At 40.0% G+C, this 17,021-nt stretch overlaps 2 protein-coding genes across 2 annotated transcripts; one reads left to right on the top strand and one right to left on the bottom strand.

Annotated features, from left to right (window-relative positions):
- Positions 1-4,932: 4,932 nt before the first annotated feature.
- chtf8 (CTF8, chromosome transmission fidelity factor 8 homolog (S. cerevisiae)) lies at positions 4,933-8,675 on the bottom strand. Its single transcript, XM_062420575.1, has 3 exons — positions 8,541-8,675; positions 6,366-6,489; positions 4,933-5,576 (listed from the first exon to the last, which is right to left on the bottom strand). The coding sequence occupies exons 1-3, from the start codon at positions 8,558-8,560 to the stop codon at positions 5,307-5,309; spliced, it is 414 nt and encodes a 137-aa protein (XP_062276559.1). The 5' UTR covers positions 8,561-8,675; the 3' UTR covers positions 4,933-5,306.
- Positions 8,676-8,782: 107 nt separating this feature from the next.
- utp4 (UTP4 small subunit processome component) lies at positions 8,783-17,021 on the top strand. Its single transcript, XM_062420574.1, has 17 exons — positions 8,783-8,867; positions 9,048-9,211; positions 10,858-11,046; positions 11,158-11,242; positions 11,505-11,594; positions 11,722-11,933; positions 12,022-12,193; positions 13,127-13,218; positions 13,399-13,495; positions 13,580-13,644; positions 13,794-13,916; positions 14,051-14,207; positions 15,069-15,175; positions 15,299-15,394; positions 15,565-15,750; positions 15,855-15,965; positions 16,729-17,021. Exons 2-17 carry the CDS (start codon positions 9,053-9,055, stop codon positions 16,843-16,845), a joined length of 2,058 nt encoding a protein of 685 aa, XP_062276558.1. The 5' UTR covers positions 8,783-8,867; positions 9,048-9,052; the 3' UTR covers positions 16,846-17,021.

The following is a 17,021-nucleotide window of genomic DNA, read 5'->3' on the forward strand; positions in this document are numbered from 1 at the left end:
CAGGCTCTGTCAGTCTTTTTGATGGTCAACACACAATGCAAGAGGTTTCGCTTCTTCATCTGCTGATAGGTTTCCATCTCTGGTCATCACAGGACACTGGAATTTTCCTAAGTCATTAAAAATGCTTTCTGTTTTTGACACAATCCTTCCATTCATTCAAAATACAGCCTGATTCCATGTTCCGATGACTGCATTGGCTTTTTCCTCATGCTGTCTTTTTTAATATCCTGATTATTCACAGTACTGTATGTTCACTTATAAGGGGGAAAGTTCAGGAATTGATTGGGCTACAGCATCAATGTTCTTATTGAAGGACTGAAATGCGAAGGCATGATGAATACTAAGTGATCAAATTCTTCCCTGTACAATCCCCAAGCAGGTCTAGACTTTACTCTTTAATTTACACAGACCCAACATTCCTCCATGAGCTGCACTTGGCGACAGCAGCAAGGAAAAACTCCCCTTTAATGATAAGCAAACTCGAGCAGAAGCAGACTCTAGGTTGGCGGCCATCTGCCTTGACCAGTTGAGTTGAGGAGTGGTCAGCGGAGGTGCACAAATCTCAGAGATTGTATCCTGTTTTGTGCATTTTTCAAAAAACACATGATTTGTTAAAAATGTATACACAAGCTGCTTGGCCTAACCCTAAGTTTAGTTGTAAAAGGTTTATTTGCTGTACTATTGCTGCCAAGCTAACAATCCTGTAAGTCAGGTACATTTTTAGAAAAAAACAAACAAAAAAACCCAGCAAACCTTCCCTTATGATTTGTCCATCAATGGTTCTCATTTTAGTAAGCAAGTATAATGAGATGGTGTGGTGTCAGTAATTTCCATCATTTCGTATTCATAGAGAGGGCACAGATAGGGCAACAGAGCATGCCATGGGTCAGACCATGGATGCATAACTGGATACAGGAAGAGCTTGATGCTATTGGGCCCAAAAATACTTTTTCCCATAGACTTACACTGTGAAAGAAGCGTCTGTAAATCAGCACCCCGCCTACGATGCTTTATCCGGTTCTCTTTATACATCCACAGGTCAGACAGGCAGTGAATTGAATTTGAAATGAAAATGACTGAACGGCTATTTGATACAAATATCCATGGTACCCAGAGAATGAATCCTAATGACTTTGGTGATTGCCTGACTTTTCCTCCGGCAGGTTTTGGTTCTGGTTTTGAGTGAAATGTCTCAGCAACTAATGGATGGATTGCCATGATAAACACTGCTGGTGATCAATTAATTTTTCTGAACATAATGAACACTATATCTGCTAAATATTACAATGTTAGCATTGTCATTGTAAGCATTAGGATTTATCTTAAAGCACCACTGTGCTTAGAGAGCCTAGTGTGACTACAGATTGTCATGTTACAACTAGGGATTTAGTGGAGGGCAGTTTTTTATTTACCATGTATATGATGAATATAACTGACTAATAGCACTGAACAATGAACAAAATAACATTAATATAACATGATATAAGGTACTGTATGTTGAAAACTGTGAGCTGGATTTCCATGAAATTTGCTGTAGATATTCATGATACCCAGAGGATGAATGATAATGCTCTTTGTCCGTAGCATCAGGATCCTGCCGCCTACAAAACATCTGTGCCCAATAAATCATAAATTCAGTGGGCATGATCATGCTCCACAGAGGAAGAACCCTTTCCTCTTTATACACTCTTTGAGCTTTTTCTCTTGCACCATTCTCAGGTCAAAACATATTTCATACTCTAACAGACACATTACCATGATATTTATTGAACACATTTATTTCCTAAAGGGGATAAGCCTTTTTTGCCTAGTTGTTTTTTGTTTCATCACTGGCCACATCTATGGACATGGTTTTATTTGATCTGTATGAAGACTTCTTTACAAGATCTCATAATAAAAAAGACATTATTTTACTGCATTTCATTCCAAACTAGTATGGCCGGTGGATACAGATAAAGACCTGTTTCATTTATGAAGTTATGTGAGAAGTCTGACTTTAAAAGCATGTTGCCAGTGTGGCCAAGAAGTATGTGTATTTAATGTACTTACTGTGTGTGTGTGTGTGTGTGTGTGTGTGTGTGTGTGTGTGTGTGTGTGTGTGTGTGTGTGTGTGTGTGTGAGAGAGAGAGAGAGAGTGTTTGGGGGAGGTATCTTAATGCTGAGGAAAAGTGAACAGACGCTTTACACCAGCTGAATGAATCGGCCCTTCAGTCACCACGCACTAACAGGGTGGCTGTTTACTTCTGGGGTTACACCTCAACATGGGAACCGCCTTCATCAAACAAACACACGCACACTTACACGCTGTAAGTATTCTGGCAACATGTGTATGTTAGAGGACTGAGTCTGTACACACCAAACTGATCTCTCAGCTGTTCTTTTTACTAATTCCTTGTCCTACTGATGGTAATGTTGGAACTCTGCTCCACAATGATATATCTCAACATTGTTTACCATGAATACAATACAAACATACAGTATATGGTTGCCAGTGGAGAAATCCTACTGACTTTGGTCATCACCTGACTTATCATCCAGTGCCACCAGCAGGTCAAGATTCTCCCTTAACCAGTGAAATATCTCAACATCTACTTCGTGGATTGGCACACAGGTTCCTAGATTGACTTTAATTATGACTTTAATTATCTCCTAACTTTTCAATTCTAGTGCCAATGTCTCAACAACTATTGGATGGACTGTGATTGGTACACATTGGTACACATTGTCACTAGGGCTGGGTATTGTTCAAAAAATGATGATACTACTACCAATCCAGGTACCCTTAAAGTCACACTGAAAACAAATTGAGTACTTGCTACTGGCGTGTAGTGTAGCCACACTTTAGAGCGTTTAGGTGGCATCTTGGCTGCTGAACTGTTAAGCACACTAACTCAAATTCACCACGACTTCACCACCACAGACAGGTTCTAGCTGCTGTGGCAGTGGACCAATCACGTCGCATTAAATCGAAGAACGCTTGCGTTGATCGGCTGTGAGCAAATCCGTACAAATAGTCCTATATTCTAGTTCTGGGTGCAAAAAGGATTCATTGCATGTATCGTTTGGCGAGAGACGTTTCAATACTACTTGGTATCGATTTATTTCGGTTGATACCTTAAAGGTTTTGGATACCGTTACATTAAAGGTATCGAGTACCAATACCCAGCCCTAATTGTCACCCCATTACTTTCCATTTAGTGTCATCACCAGGTCAAAATTTTAATTTGTTCAACACTTAATACACAAAATACCAAATATCTTGAAAACTGACATACCCATCAGCTGTGTTTAGTGGTAATTAGCAAATGCCAGCATACTAACATCCTAGATTGAAATAGTGAACATGGTAAACATAACGCCTGCTAAACATCAGCTTGGTCACTGGGATCATATTAACATTATTTGCATTAAGTAATCAAGTACAACCTAACATGTCTGTAGATTGTCTGGTCATTGATGTGATTAATGTGCTCGGTGCTGCTGTTAGTATGTGTGTTTTTAAAGGCAAATCCTGATGCTTTGGACTGTATATGCAGGCTGCAAATTTTCAGTAAGTTCTACATTTTTATGCCCATATATGTATGAGTGTGAGGGTGAGAAAGTACTTGAAACTATGTTTAGATCATTCCAGAACTACAGCAATATTAGTTATATCTTAGTTAAGGTAGAGACATGAACGCCCACACCGCAGCTTTCTTGACTTTACCCTTTGTTCATCTTCTGTTTTAAGGAAAAAGAAATGAGTATGAGTGGATCCCTGTCATCTGTCCTTATGAGGGATTTACTTGGTGGTTAAGCAAACCCACTAAATAGTTCAATACAGCCTTTAACTCCTTTAGCCTTTAAAATCTCTGCAGACTCAACAGGTTGGGTCCCTATATGAAAAGTGCCCTGAGATAACATCTTCTATTATTTGGAGCTTTATAAATAAAATTGACTTGATTCGACTCCTATTCATACTGACCATTAGAAGATCCCTTCATAATGTATTTTCAATGTAAGTGATGGACGACAACATCCACAGTTCCTCTTTTTGTTACTATACTTCCACCACAGCTCAACAGGGAAACACTAAGAGGGAATTTGATGCTAAAAAGATGTAAATGTGTCAAATATCACTTGATATGACTTATCTCCAATATGTATTTTATGTTATTTACGGTAATTATTAATCTTGCACTGTTAATCACTTTGCGTTTGCACTCCAAGGGCACATACTCTATCATTGTGACAGCCATCTGTATTTGTTTTAGAGGCTAGATTATCACTTCACTGCTGTGGTTTTATTTGTGTTTTTTATCCTATCTATCTAAATGTCAATGTCGCCATCTAGTGGAAAAGTTGTCTATATATCACTGGTATGGAGTAGATCAGTACTGCTGCATTGATACTTCAATACACACAAGCTACTCATTTGGTATAGATTCTTCTAAAAATGAAAATCGTAATATTATATATATTAAAAAAAGGGGTGGCTGAATCACTTCTTAATGTTTTCAGTATTCAGTGCGTATTGTGTTATATTGTTACTATTTCAAATGCTAGTAGCAAAGAACATTATTGTTTTCTGTCAGGAAGCTTAAATAGTTGAATATGTACAAGTTATATGTTGTTTATTTTGGAAAAGCCACAGTCTGTGTAAGAAGGAAAGAAAAAGAAAATGTAATTTTGCACTTTTTATGCTATCGGTAATTTAATTTTCATTCATATTTATAATTATTTAATCATAGTAGTTGTGTAAAATTATCAGCACAAATATTTGTATTTATTTTATTTACTTAAATATATTATTAATGGCCAGCATGTGTCATATGATTTGAATACCCATTCAAGAGTAGTACAGTATCAGTATTGTTAAAATTGTATAAACAAATTGAAAAAGTTCCGTGTTGCCCATCCCTAGTATGGACACTTACAGACTCAAGCTGCTGATGTCCAAAACTTTATTTATTTATTTTCACAGAAAAGATTGAAAATGATTCAGCCTTCCATCCAGAGTGTGATATTTGTCGGTGTGGACAAGCCTTTGAAACAGCCAGGAAAATAATACAACGTTGACTCATAACCGCGAGGAGCCTCATTAAAGTCTCTTGATAGAATCAGTTCAGGTATAAAAAAGTTTCCCAACTCACGGTATTAATCAATATCAGGGGTGATTCTGATCAACTGAACAACAACTCAAACTGCATCCTATCAGAGGTGGAAGGCAATGATTTATACAGTCACTCTTTGTTTCATAAAAAGTCAGTGTGGACCAACTGGATCAGCAGATCCTCCGTCCTGTTTGTCTCCATTAAATACGACTGCTACACCTTTTTCGGTACGTTAGTGATGATGGGTTTAGGGCGCGTCTTAAAGATCAGCTTCCGCTTGATGAGGGCAGTCACAGAGTAAGAAGTGGAGGTGGATTCTTGCTGGTCCGTTTCCATGGATACCTGGGAGGCATCGTTGTTGTCCTGGCTACCCGTGGTGTCCTGTGAATGGCCGGTATGCTTGGTGAGGACAGCGAAGGCTTTCTCCAGTTTGACTTGCTTCCCGTATAGAATGTGGTGCCCTACGAGTAGCACCGGCACCCCCTGGTGGAGAGAGGAGGAAGAACATCAGAGTAAAGTGAGACTGAAGAGTTACAGAAAAGGATTGAATACTCATTGATTGATAAGTTATCAGTACTAGACAACTCTGAGAATATAAAGCTATATTCTAAAGATCTACAGGTGAGAAAACTCATTAAGATATCAATACAGTACCTGTACTCCATTGCTCAATATAATAAGTGCAGCCACATTAAAAGCACAAATACATCAACAAACACTGTAAACTTAGAGTAGCATTCACAGGCAAAAATACCAAACCCAGCGTACACTCTGGTGCCGTTTGCACCTGGCATTAGCATGACCACAAGGGAACAGCCGTGACTGCAGAAGATATGTGCTCAAATACGTCCCACACCACCTCGGCAAGTGGAATGAGTGATCAGATCACAATGTGTCTTGGTGGTCATTTACACTTGTATTAAGTGCTGTCCAGTTGTGATTGAATCACCTGAGATGCATTTTAATGTCAGGTGTAAACAGGGTCTCTGTGATCAGAGGTTTGGTCAGAGGTTCTAACACATTGTTTTCAACCCATTCAAGTCAATGCAGTAATGCTTTTTCTCTACACAAGATCTGATGTCTTCAAAAAATAAATCCACAATCTACGGTAGCCCTGAGATGTAAAACATACATTTAAGGACACACAATAACAACAACATTTCACAAAACACAATGGAAAATATTGCAATATTTCTGTGTATGCAATGACAAGTCTGGATTCTATCAAATAGCTTACTTAGTTTTAGTTTGGCTTTTCAGTGTGTTGCTTACCTCTGTGGTGTACAGCAGGTCTCCCATCACATTTCCTGTCAGACCAGAGTTGTGTCTGGACACCACCTCTCCCTGCAGCTCCACCAGCAGCCACTCTGGAGGTGTACTGCCATCCACACTGGCTCTACAGGAGCACACACACACACACACAACATCAGCCAAAAATACCGAGGGGGGGTATTCCAGGTAGGAGGTTCAACAAACTCTGAGTTTAACCCAGAACTCTGAGTTGACTTTACTCTGAGATGGGAAACTCGGAGTATCCGGTTCCAGAACAGCTGATCTGAATTAGGTAAATCAACTCTGAGTATGTTAACCTTGAGTTTGGCGCGTGCGCGACCACTATACAAAGCCATCATCAATGGAGCCCCGATACCTTGATTCACCATGGCAACTACTGAGAAAAAAAGCTCGATTTACGTCACCTCACTGTAACTGGAGCTCCCCCTGCAGGCCTGTGGCGAATATGATCATATATTTCACAAAAAGTAACACCGCTGCAGACGCTAAGGAGAGAGAAGCAGCATGGGAGAAAACTGCTGCCTGAGTCAATGCCTAAGTTTAAATGCACCACTCCACTAACTTAACTTACCTCACTTAAACTTGTAGCATACAGGTGAAAAAGTGGTGTAACATATTAGGAAGCAGCTAAAAATGAAATAAAAAAACATAATTCAGAAAAGTAAGGCACATTTTGCTGGGCTATGATTGTACCTCGCTTTGATTTTATTCATAGTTGACGTAGGCTATTAAACTAAGTTAATATTAATTCAGTGGCTACTTCAACATGTAGTAATTTAAACCCCCAACAGAAAGCTGTTTCACACATATGTCTTCTCATCTAATATCCTGCTTACTAGATTAACATTTTACACTATTTTAACACTTTTATTCAACACAATTTTACATATTATACATATTGGAGTCATTGATTTTAAGACTAACATGTGACGATGTGTACATGAATATTAAATAAAATACTTCCTAAAAATTTGATGAACAAGAAGGCAGATAAGGCCGGAGAATGTTAAGAAATGATTAATTCTGCCTCGATATTTATCGGATTGCGAAGAAACAGACAACCCATGTGTGGCAGCTTGCTGTCTGGCAGGTGGGAGGAGACAGGTAGAAACTCAGGGTTCCTTAAAGAAAACCTGCCAGCGAGCAGGTTATGTTCACACAGACAGTTACCATGGTGACTGACTCAGAGTCAGTTACCATGGTGACTGACTCAGAGTTTCAGTTACCTCTCTTTCTGGAACAGATAACACATGAGTTTCCCTCATCTCAGGGTTAACTTACTCTGAGTTTTCACATAACACGTTTTCTGGAATACCCCCCAGGACAGATTTCGTTGTAATAATACAGGATATTATAATGCAAAACTGTCGTAGTGGGAGCAAACATTTAGTACCAGCACCCCTTTAACATGTGTCTCCACTCAAAGATTAGCTTCCAATATGTATACTGCCAATATGAGTGTATGTAGAATATAACTAAACTGTGTTTTTATAAACTCCAGGAACTACTTGTCAATTCAGCATGCTTTCACCTTCCCTCAAAAGCACCTGATAAATAAAATATTAAACGTTTACATCTGATTCTGTTCCTGTGGTTTACACTTTATTAGTGTTACCAAGCCAAATAAAATATTTACTGTCTGAATACTTCACTGATGATACCAGTGTTACACCTTGTTTGGTGACCCATCAGATTCTGTGATATGGGAAGAAATACTCAGACCCTTTTTCTTAAGTAAAAGTATTAATACCACACTGTTAAAATACTTCATTACATTTTTACTTGTAATTATGTATGTTTACATCCTGTACCTAAGTAAAAGTATTAATACCAAAGTGTTAACATACTTTAAAGTTAAAGTCCTCTTTAAAGAAAATGTGTACTCTGACCTTAGTTTGTACCTTTTACCTTTACTTTAGTAAATGAAGCTAGTAATGCTTCCATACTTTAACCTAAGGAGGATTTTATATGCAGAATGTTTACCTGTAATGAAATATTTTAACAGTGTGGTATTAGTACGTTTAGTAAAGGGGTTTTAGTACTTCTTCCAACACCTTAGTTAACAGAATCTCATGGGTCACCAAATACGGTGTAACACCTGCAAATATTAGCTAGTAAGATAAACTACCGCTAACGTTAGTTCACCATTCTTACCTTACAACTATTTGAACCATTGTCCAATCAGATAGCGAGAACGCGCCGTTACGGTGACATTAACCAAATGGAAAGGACCGATCAATTATGAAAGCTTTAACATTAAAATATCCAGAGTTAGCTTTGATAACAATACAAACACAGTTCAGTCACTGCTCATTTTTGGATAATATTTCCCGCCAGCTGAGCGTGCTGTCAGTGTGATGACGTATTTCCGTTTTTTTCCAATCACTACCGGTTCAAAGATCCCCAACGTGGCCCCTGATGTTTTCCAGCGTGTGGAGTTATTAGCACACAAAGTTGAGTGAGTGTGGATAAAAACAACAGGTGAGTGCTATTCTGTAGTGAGCGTACATGTTTTATAACGTAAATGAATGAAGCCTGTAGTCTGTGTTCCGTCAAAAACGCAGGGATGTAACGTGTTAGGTGGTGTTTTATGTGCTAACAGACACATTCACGTGTCTGCCCTCTTCACATAAGCTGCCTGTGTGTGTTTCCACTTCACAGTTAAAATGGGAGATTTTAAGGTGCACCGGGTTCGGTTCTTCGACTACATGCCCAGTGCTATCCGGGCCATGGCGCTCAGCAGCCGCAGTGAGCGGCTGGCTCTGGCCCGGGCTGACGGAGCTTTGGAGATCTTTAACTTTGCTGACAACTACTTCCAAGAAAAGGTAATAGCCTAGAGGAGGTCCAGACATTTTAGTCCTGTGGTGATCTCAGTTTGATTTATAAATAATTGAACAGCGCACCAAGTTGTAAAGGTTTTCCTATTGTGTTATGTTGGGACAAAGCGAGTTGCAACTAAATATTCGTTTTAACTAGTGGGTCACTAACACATCAGACAACTATGAAATACCCTCAAAATGTCCTTAAATCCAAGGTGATGTCATCAAAGTTGTTGTTGTTGTTTTGATGAGAGTCAAAAGCCCAAAGTAATACAATTTACTGTAATGTAAGATGAGGTCCATTCAATCATTGCAGTCCAAGAGGAAAGTTTTAGTAATAAGTTTATTATATTATATAGTGTTATACAGCACCATTTAGGAGGTTAGACACACCTTCCTATTCCCTTAAATGAGAACGTGTGTTCAAACTTTTTAATTGGAACTAGGTAATAGTATAAATAATAGCAAACACTCCAAATGTAGTCAAATTGTGGCTGTTTGTTGGGTTATGAAATGGTAAATGGACTGTATTTATCACCACTCAAAGCACTTTTACATTACATGTCACATTCACCCATTCACACACATTCATACACTGATGACAGGAGCTGTTACGCAGGGTTTCAACCTGCTCATCCGGAGGAAACTAACATTCACACACATTCACCATTACATACACCGTTGGCACAGCCATCAGGAGCACTTTGGGGTTAAGTATCTTGCCCATGGACACATCAACACGTGGACTGGAAGAGCCAGGAATTGAACTGCCAATCTTCCGATTGGTGGACGAATGTTTACCTCCTGAGCCACAGCCACCCAGTTATGAATATGCTGCAGATAGGCCTGTCACCATAACTACTGTTGTTGGACGATATATTGTCTCAGAAATAATCGCAATAAACTATATTATTGTCATTTTAGGATCATTTAATACCACTGATATGATGATAAAATTATAACATAATAATGCCAAGGGTTGGGGGTGGGATTGAAGAGTGGGCACCTCACTTCTGTAAAAACACAGATTGGGAGTTATTTAGCTTTAATTCCATATAAGCGGTGCACTCTTAACTCAGGACATGCACAGTGAGGAATGGAGGACACTACCTACTTAGGGGCAGCTGTGGCTCAGGAGGTAGAGCAGTCGTCCACCAATTGGAAGATAAGCGGTTTGATTCCCAGCTCCTCCAGTCCATATGTTGATGTGTCCTTGGGCAAGATGCTTAACCCCAAATTGCTCCCGTTGCTGTGCCAACGGTGTGTGAATGTGTATGATTGGTTAGTTTCCTCCTGATGAGTAGGTTGGCACTCTGTGTGGTAGCCCCTGTCATCAGTGTATGAATGTGTGTGAATTGGTGAATGTGACATGTAGTGTAAAAGCGTTTTGAGTGGTCAAAAGACTAGAAAAGCGCTATACAAGTACAGTCTAGTTACCATTTACCATTTAGCCAATCTGACATGAATAGCCTCTTAGCTGCTAATGTGAAGTGTGGCAATACTGAGGTCAACAAAATGATCACGGTCATATCCATATATCATACGATAAGTCCATATATAGACATGATCATGTTTATAATTACGTTATTGTACGATAAGTTAATTCGTGCCGATATGATAACGTCCATACTTGTTTTGACTCTGGTGCACAGCTGATCCCAGGACAGGAGGGCAGGTCCATTGAGGCTCTGTGCTGGGTGGGTGAGCGTCTCTTCAGCGCTGGTTTGAACGGAGAGATCACAGAGTACGACCTGGAGAACCTAAAACCCAAGTACACCATGGAGGCTTACGGAGGACCAATCTGGACCATCAGTAGCAACAGCCAAGGAACACTGCTAGCGGTCAGTCAACACCTTGTGGATATTATTAAGCTTTTCCACCCAGGTTTCCTGGGTTAGAACTGATGCTTTTTCTGCTTTAGTTGTTTGATAACTGGATTTTTTGTGTGTCAGGCGGGGTGTGAGGATGGCACGGTGAAGATGTTTGAAATACTGGAAGAGACGATTCAGTTTCAAAGGAACCTCGAGAGACAGAGAGGTGAGAGAACAAGCTGATTCAGAGACAGTCTTTTCAAATGACAGGTGTGCTCATTAATACATCCCTGTCGTTCATGTGTCATGTAACACATTACTTAATTGAGCTCTTTAATGTGACATTTTTTAACTAGAAACTACATTTGTTCATGATAAGTCAGGGTGTAGTTTGGTGTTTTGTTGGCTGAATGTGATCCAAGGTAATTATGGTCCCTGTCTGACTTGGTGACATGCAGTCTTTGATTTCCTTTCATGTGGTCTTCTAGGTCGTATTATATCTTTGTCCTGGCATCCCTCTGATACACTGATAGCGGCTGGCATGATGGACATGATCAGAATCTTTGACGCTGAGACAGGTAAGCAGATACTACTATACACAGAACCCACAATCAGTTCAAATCTTCAACCGTAAAACATGAGAAGATGAGTGGTCATTGGTATGATTGTGACTCCTCAGCGTCTCTGTGTCTGTGCTGAGTTTAGGTCACGCCACACACAGACTGCTGGTAGAGAGAGGCATCGGAGCATCCAAGAGCAGAGAGGTGGTGGTGTGGAGCGTCGTCTTCTTGTCTGACCACACCATCGTCAGCGGTGATTCTGCAGGAAAGGTCCAGATGTGGGACGGACTCACAGGAACGCTGATCCGAACTCACCTGGTCACCAAATGGGACGTGCTGGCTTTGGCCGTTTCACAGGTAGAACAAATGATGAGGACGCATAACAGACCCTCTAGGCTTTAGCTCGGTTTAGGCTCAGATGATAAGTATTTTAAATGTTTAACAGGACGGGAACAGTCTGGTAGCTGGGACATCAGAGGGGACTGTGGTCCAGTTCCAGTTCATCTCTTCCACTGTGGGCCAACAGGATAAGGAATGGGTCCGAACCAGGACCTTTAAAAATCACTCGCACGATGTGAGAGCGCTCGTCCACACTGAGACTGCTGTGGTTTCTGGAGGTCAGTGTTTAATCTGCTGCTGTGGTTGGTATGATTTAGGTATATGTTGTGTAAGGATAAGGTTACACATTCACTGACACTGCTGGAAGAAATGCCTGGTTGCTAATAAGGTCACACTTAATTACCTCATTCCTCATTTGAATGTTGCTTTGAACAAAAGCTCCTTATGAGAGAAGCTTTGCCTGTTACACACTGCAGTCTAGTGTTAAACAGCAGCATATTCATACATACTAATGTTATTAATGTAGTAATCAGAATGGGTGTTCATGCATTCATCACCTGTGTAGTCAAACAGCAGAAATGACTTGCTAATGTTATGTTTGTTGTTTTTTTTAAATGCTGCAGTCATATATTTCTTTTTTATGATAATGTTATTATTGTTTTATGCTAACATAACTGTTTGGCTTTTTTGTGCTAAAGTCACTAATTAGATGTTTATACCAACGTCACTTTTTAAAAGTTTTTTATGCTAAAGTCACTTATTAGATTTTTATGTTAGTGTCAATTTAGTTTTTATGCTAACGCCTCTTTTGTTTTTATGCTAACATTGCTGTTTTGTTTTTTATGCTAACGTCACTTTTCTGTTTTTATGTTAACATTACTTTTTTTGTTGGTTGTGCTAACATTATCATTTAGTTTTTTATGCTAAGAACACTTTTTTGTTTTTATGCTAATATTAGCTACTTCTTATTTTCATGCTTAAGTCACTAATTAGATTTTATGGTAACGTCACTTTCCTGTTTTTATGCTGACATCACTTGTTAGCTTTTATGCTAATATTACTTGTATGTGTCTCACAGCAAATTTCTCACCACATGTAGAGCTAACCTTGTACAATGGGGAAAAATGTATTGTCTCAAACGTACTGTATCTTAAATGTGAACTTGTCCTATGAAAAGATGAGGATGATTTGACTTTTTTTAATCCTGGCAGGTATGGACACCCAGCTGGTAGTACGACCCCTGCTGGACAAAGTGGAGAAGAACACTCAGGAGTCAGCCCTGCGCAAAATAGCTTTTCCACATGTGAGTACACAACAGAACCTCTCACAGCTCATCACAGTTGGTGAAGATTGTGTGAAAATCACACCATGTAGTGGCATATGCAAATTGACAACCAGTGTGTATCATGATCATTGATGCTTACATATGTCCGTCTCTCTATCTCTTTATCTATCCATCCATCCAATTTTTCTACCTATTTAGAGAAGTCTGGTTTCCTGTGCAAAGAAAGCAGGACTGTTGCTCTTCCAGTTCCCTGATCATTTAGAGCTGTGGAGATTAGGAGAGAGTGAAGGATACGGTGAGGATAAAAACACACACAGTAAAAAAAAAAGTGCCAATCTGATGGCAGTGTTGTTATAATGTAATAACTGTTTGTTATCAGGAAAGCCTGGTGACAGTCTGCCTGTAAAGAGGAAACCAGAAAAACTGATCCAGCTCAAGAGGAAGGTGTGTAATATTTAGACATTATTTGCAGACATTCAATTCTCCACAAGGTCTGTATAATCCGTCAGGTGACCTCACTGCTTTTATCTGTGGTTCAATCTTGGAGTTTTGAGGATATTGAAAGAAACTTGCTTGTATGCTGACATCTGCAGGGAGAGGATCACATCTGCTGCAGTGCTTTGTCTCCATGTGGAGGATGGTTAGCTTACGCTACCGTCTGCAGCGTCCGTCTCTACAGGTTACAGCTGGACAACAACAACATCAGCCTCACAAAGGTTGGCCCCTAAACGCTGACATTATACAACAACATATGAGCTAAATGTAGAACAAGTTCAGTGAATGTTTATGTGTGTAAAGTAATGTGGACCATGATGAAGCTCACGCCCGTCCTTCCTCCTCCTCCCTCCAGGTGTCCAAACTACCTAAGGTCCTTCACTCAGCCCACCAGCTTTGCTTCTCCTCTGACTCCTCCAAACTCTTTGCCTCCTCCAGTCATTCTTCAGTCATTGTTGTTGGCCTCAGCCAATCAGAGTGCAAATACCTCCACACCCTCAAACCCAAGTCAGGTGAGTCTGAGTCCAGAGTCCTTCGTGCTAATGGAGTTGTCTGAGGGTATTGTGAGGAGCACAATCCTAAATAATTGTGTGTAAAGCAAATCAGCGTTAGAATGCATGTGCAACACACAACTACCCACCCAGTAAGCAACTTGCATGTACCCCATAGAGGTGAAATGTTAACAGTCTGTCATGCACATGCAGTAATGAATGGATGAATAGTTTATTTTGGTCATAAATTAGAGGAAGCAAAACTTAACAAATTGTGTGGATGTGCAACTGACAAAACATCACTATATATATAAGCTGAAGCCCAGAATTTATTTGTGCCTATCCTATACAATCCATACAATAACCAAGAATATCAGCAGTACAAAAAAAATAAATAATAATCCTAACTCTTTCATATTTGAATCTATTTACATCAAAATCCTTAATTATTTTATTACTTAAAGGCTTTTTTGAAACTTAACAGAGAATTATACAATTTCAACTCATCACTGAGACCATACCATAGTTGGACTCCTATTAAAACATGAGTATTAAACCTGACACAGCTAGACAGGTTTTGATGGTGGACACAGTTGTGGCAGACTTCAGATAGTTTTTTCTAGACTGCTGGACCAAAGTAACTTACAGCACCCTCACCAGATCTGGATCGTACTACCACTCGATGACCCAAGTGGTCTGTGTTATTGTAGTCTGTGAGCAGTTCGGAAATGCACAGGAGAGCAAAACCATCCATTGCTTAAACAACTGTAAGCAGGACGTTGAAGTTAACTCTGTATTGTAGTAGAAGCCAATGAAATAAACAAAAATCATCAACCAGAATGTGTGTGTGTGTGTGTGTGTGTATGTGTGTTTAATGTCCAGGCTCCAGACAGCCAGTCCACTTGCTGCATGCCAGTGAGGATGGTAAATGGTTGGCTACAGCCAACACAGACTGTGAGATCCACGTCTACAACCTTCACAAGCTAAAGGTGAACTGAGCCGGATGTTTTTTCATTTCTATATGTGTGATATCTTTATGATCTGATGATGTCTTAAATGCTGCTTCAACCAGTCTGTGATATTAAGCGTCTCTGTGTGTTTGTATGTTATAGCTTCACTGTACAGTTCCAGTGTACAGCTCCTGTCCCACCGCCATAGCCATCCACCCAACAACCAGCAACCTCGTCGTGGTGCACGCCGACCAGCAGGTAAACACTGCAGCAGCTGTTGCCACCTGCTCTGTTGGTGTTTTGTGTGTTGTGTGTTCGCCATACTTAGTTGTTACAAATGAAACAGAGTACAGTTTAACTTTCTCAAAGATGATAATGAGATGTTCTTACAGTTTGTGTTTTCTGTCCCGTGTGTGTGTGTCCTGCAGATCTTTGAGTTCTCCCTGGTACAGAAGGAGTACACAGATTGGAGTCGGAAGCTGCAGAAACAAGGACTGCACCCTCTGTGGGTGGAGAGGGACACGCCCGTCACCCACGTCACCTTCAATCCTAAAAACCCAGCTCACATTATTCTGCATGACATGTTCATGTTCTGCATCCTGGACCAGAGTCTGGTATGTTTAAACTGATAACTGTCTGTTCTGAAGGAGTGAAATGTGCATGTTGCATTTAGTTTTAAACAGAGTGTTCAATCATAGTGTCTTATTTCCACACGCAGCCCCTCCCTGAAGCAAAGACTCTGCTCTACAATCAGATGACACTGAGGAGTCTTCCTGAGCCGGAAAGGATCATGCACAACCACGCCTTCAAGATATGCAAGAACTTCCAGGTACCAGCATCGTATTAAAAATCAACGAAGTGATTATATTACAATAACATATCCACATATTTCTGTTAAGGAGCAAAACAAACGAGGTAAAAGATTAAACTAAATGGTGTGATGCTGATCATTAGGAAATTTACATTAACCAGCAAGTTTCCTATAAAAATGCAAGACTCAGTTTAAGCATGCTCCCTAACCATTCAGCTATCCAGGGGCTCTGCATCGCAGCTTTTTAACAGTTCTCTAACAGAACAGCGAGGCTGCTGTAAGTCTATATGGAGACGTCGAGCAAGATACGAACAAAATACCAACATTTAGTTATTTAGTGTGTAATATCTGTGTGTGTGTATGTATGTGTACATGTGTGTGCTGTATGAGAAGTGCCTGGGTGTAAGGTAGCAATGAAAACGTGGGATTGAGTTTCATTGATTTGGACGTTCTCTCGATAAGCGATGAATGGATTCGAGTTCATAGAGTGATGTACTGATTTTCAACTTGGTAAAAGTGGAGGGGTCCAAATATAATTTTTAAAAAGCGAGTGGTCCCACCCTCATGTACTGTCTGTGACCCCCCATGTGTAAAAGTAATGTATTAACAGTTGAAACTGTTAGATAACAGTATGTTGGGAACTACTGTCATTCAACACAAATGAATAGAGTTTGAGGGTGGAATGCTTCTCACTGTTTTCATACAGAACAGGAAAAGTAAAGAACTGTTAATAGTATTTGAACATTTGGCTGATGTTTTCTACTTTTATTTTGTCCCACAGCACCTGATGTGTGTGAGATTACTGGAGGACCATTCTCTGGTCGTGGTGGAGCGCCCCCTACTGGAAATCATGTCTCAGCTGCCCGCCGCTGTCCGACAGAAGAAGTTTGCCACATAAATGAATTAAAACCAGGTTTCGTGAACGTGTCTGAGCCCAGATGTTGCTGTCAGATCAGAGGAGACAAGTGTTACCTCGTGCTCCCGCATCCAAAATCATTTTTCGAAAACTGTTAATACGTCACCACTTTGTAAAGAATGTTTTGATACATTAATAAATAGAATTATTTGCTTTCA

Source organism: Scomber scombrus, chromosome 6, assembly GCF_963691925.1.
Source record: "Scomber scombrus chromosome 6, fScoSco1.1, whole genome shotgun sequence".
Taxonomy (NCBI): domain Eukaryota; kingdom Metazoa; phylum Chordata; class Actinopteri; order Scombriformes; family Scombridae; genus Scomber; species Scomber scombrus.

Excerpts from the sequence above, each read along its gene's own strand:
- chtf8 (XM_062420575.1), bottom strand. The coding sequence starts at position 8,560 with ATGGTTCAAATAGTTGTAAG. Across the intron at positions 6,490-8,540 it reads ATGGTTCAAATAGTTGTAAG|AGCCAGTGTGGATGGCAGTA; the intron begins GTAAGAATGGTG and ends GTGCTCCTGTAG. Across the intron at positions 5,577-6,365 it reads ACCTGCTGTACACCACAGAG|GGGGTGCCGGTGCTACTCGT; the intron begins GTAAGCAACACA and ends TCTCTCCACCAG.
- utp4 (XM_062420574.1), top strand. The coding sequence starts at position 9,053 with ATGGGAGATTTTAAGGTGCACCGGGTTCGGTTCTTCGACTACATGCCC. Across the intron at positions 12,194-13,126 it reads GACTGCTGTGGTTTCTGGAG|GTATGGACACCCAGCTGGTA; the intron begins GTCAGTGTTTAA and ends TAATCCTGGCAG. Across the intron at positions 13,645-13,793 it reads TGATCCAGCTCAAGAGGAAG|GGAGAGGATCACATCTGCTG; the intron begins GTGTGTAATATT and ends TGACATCTGCAG.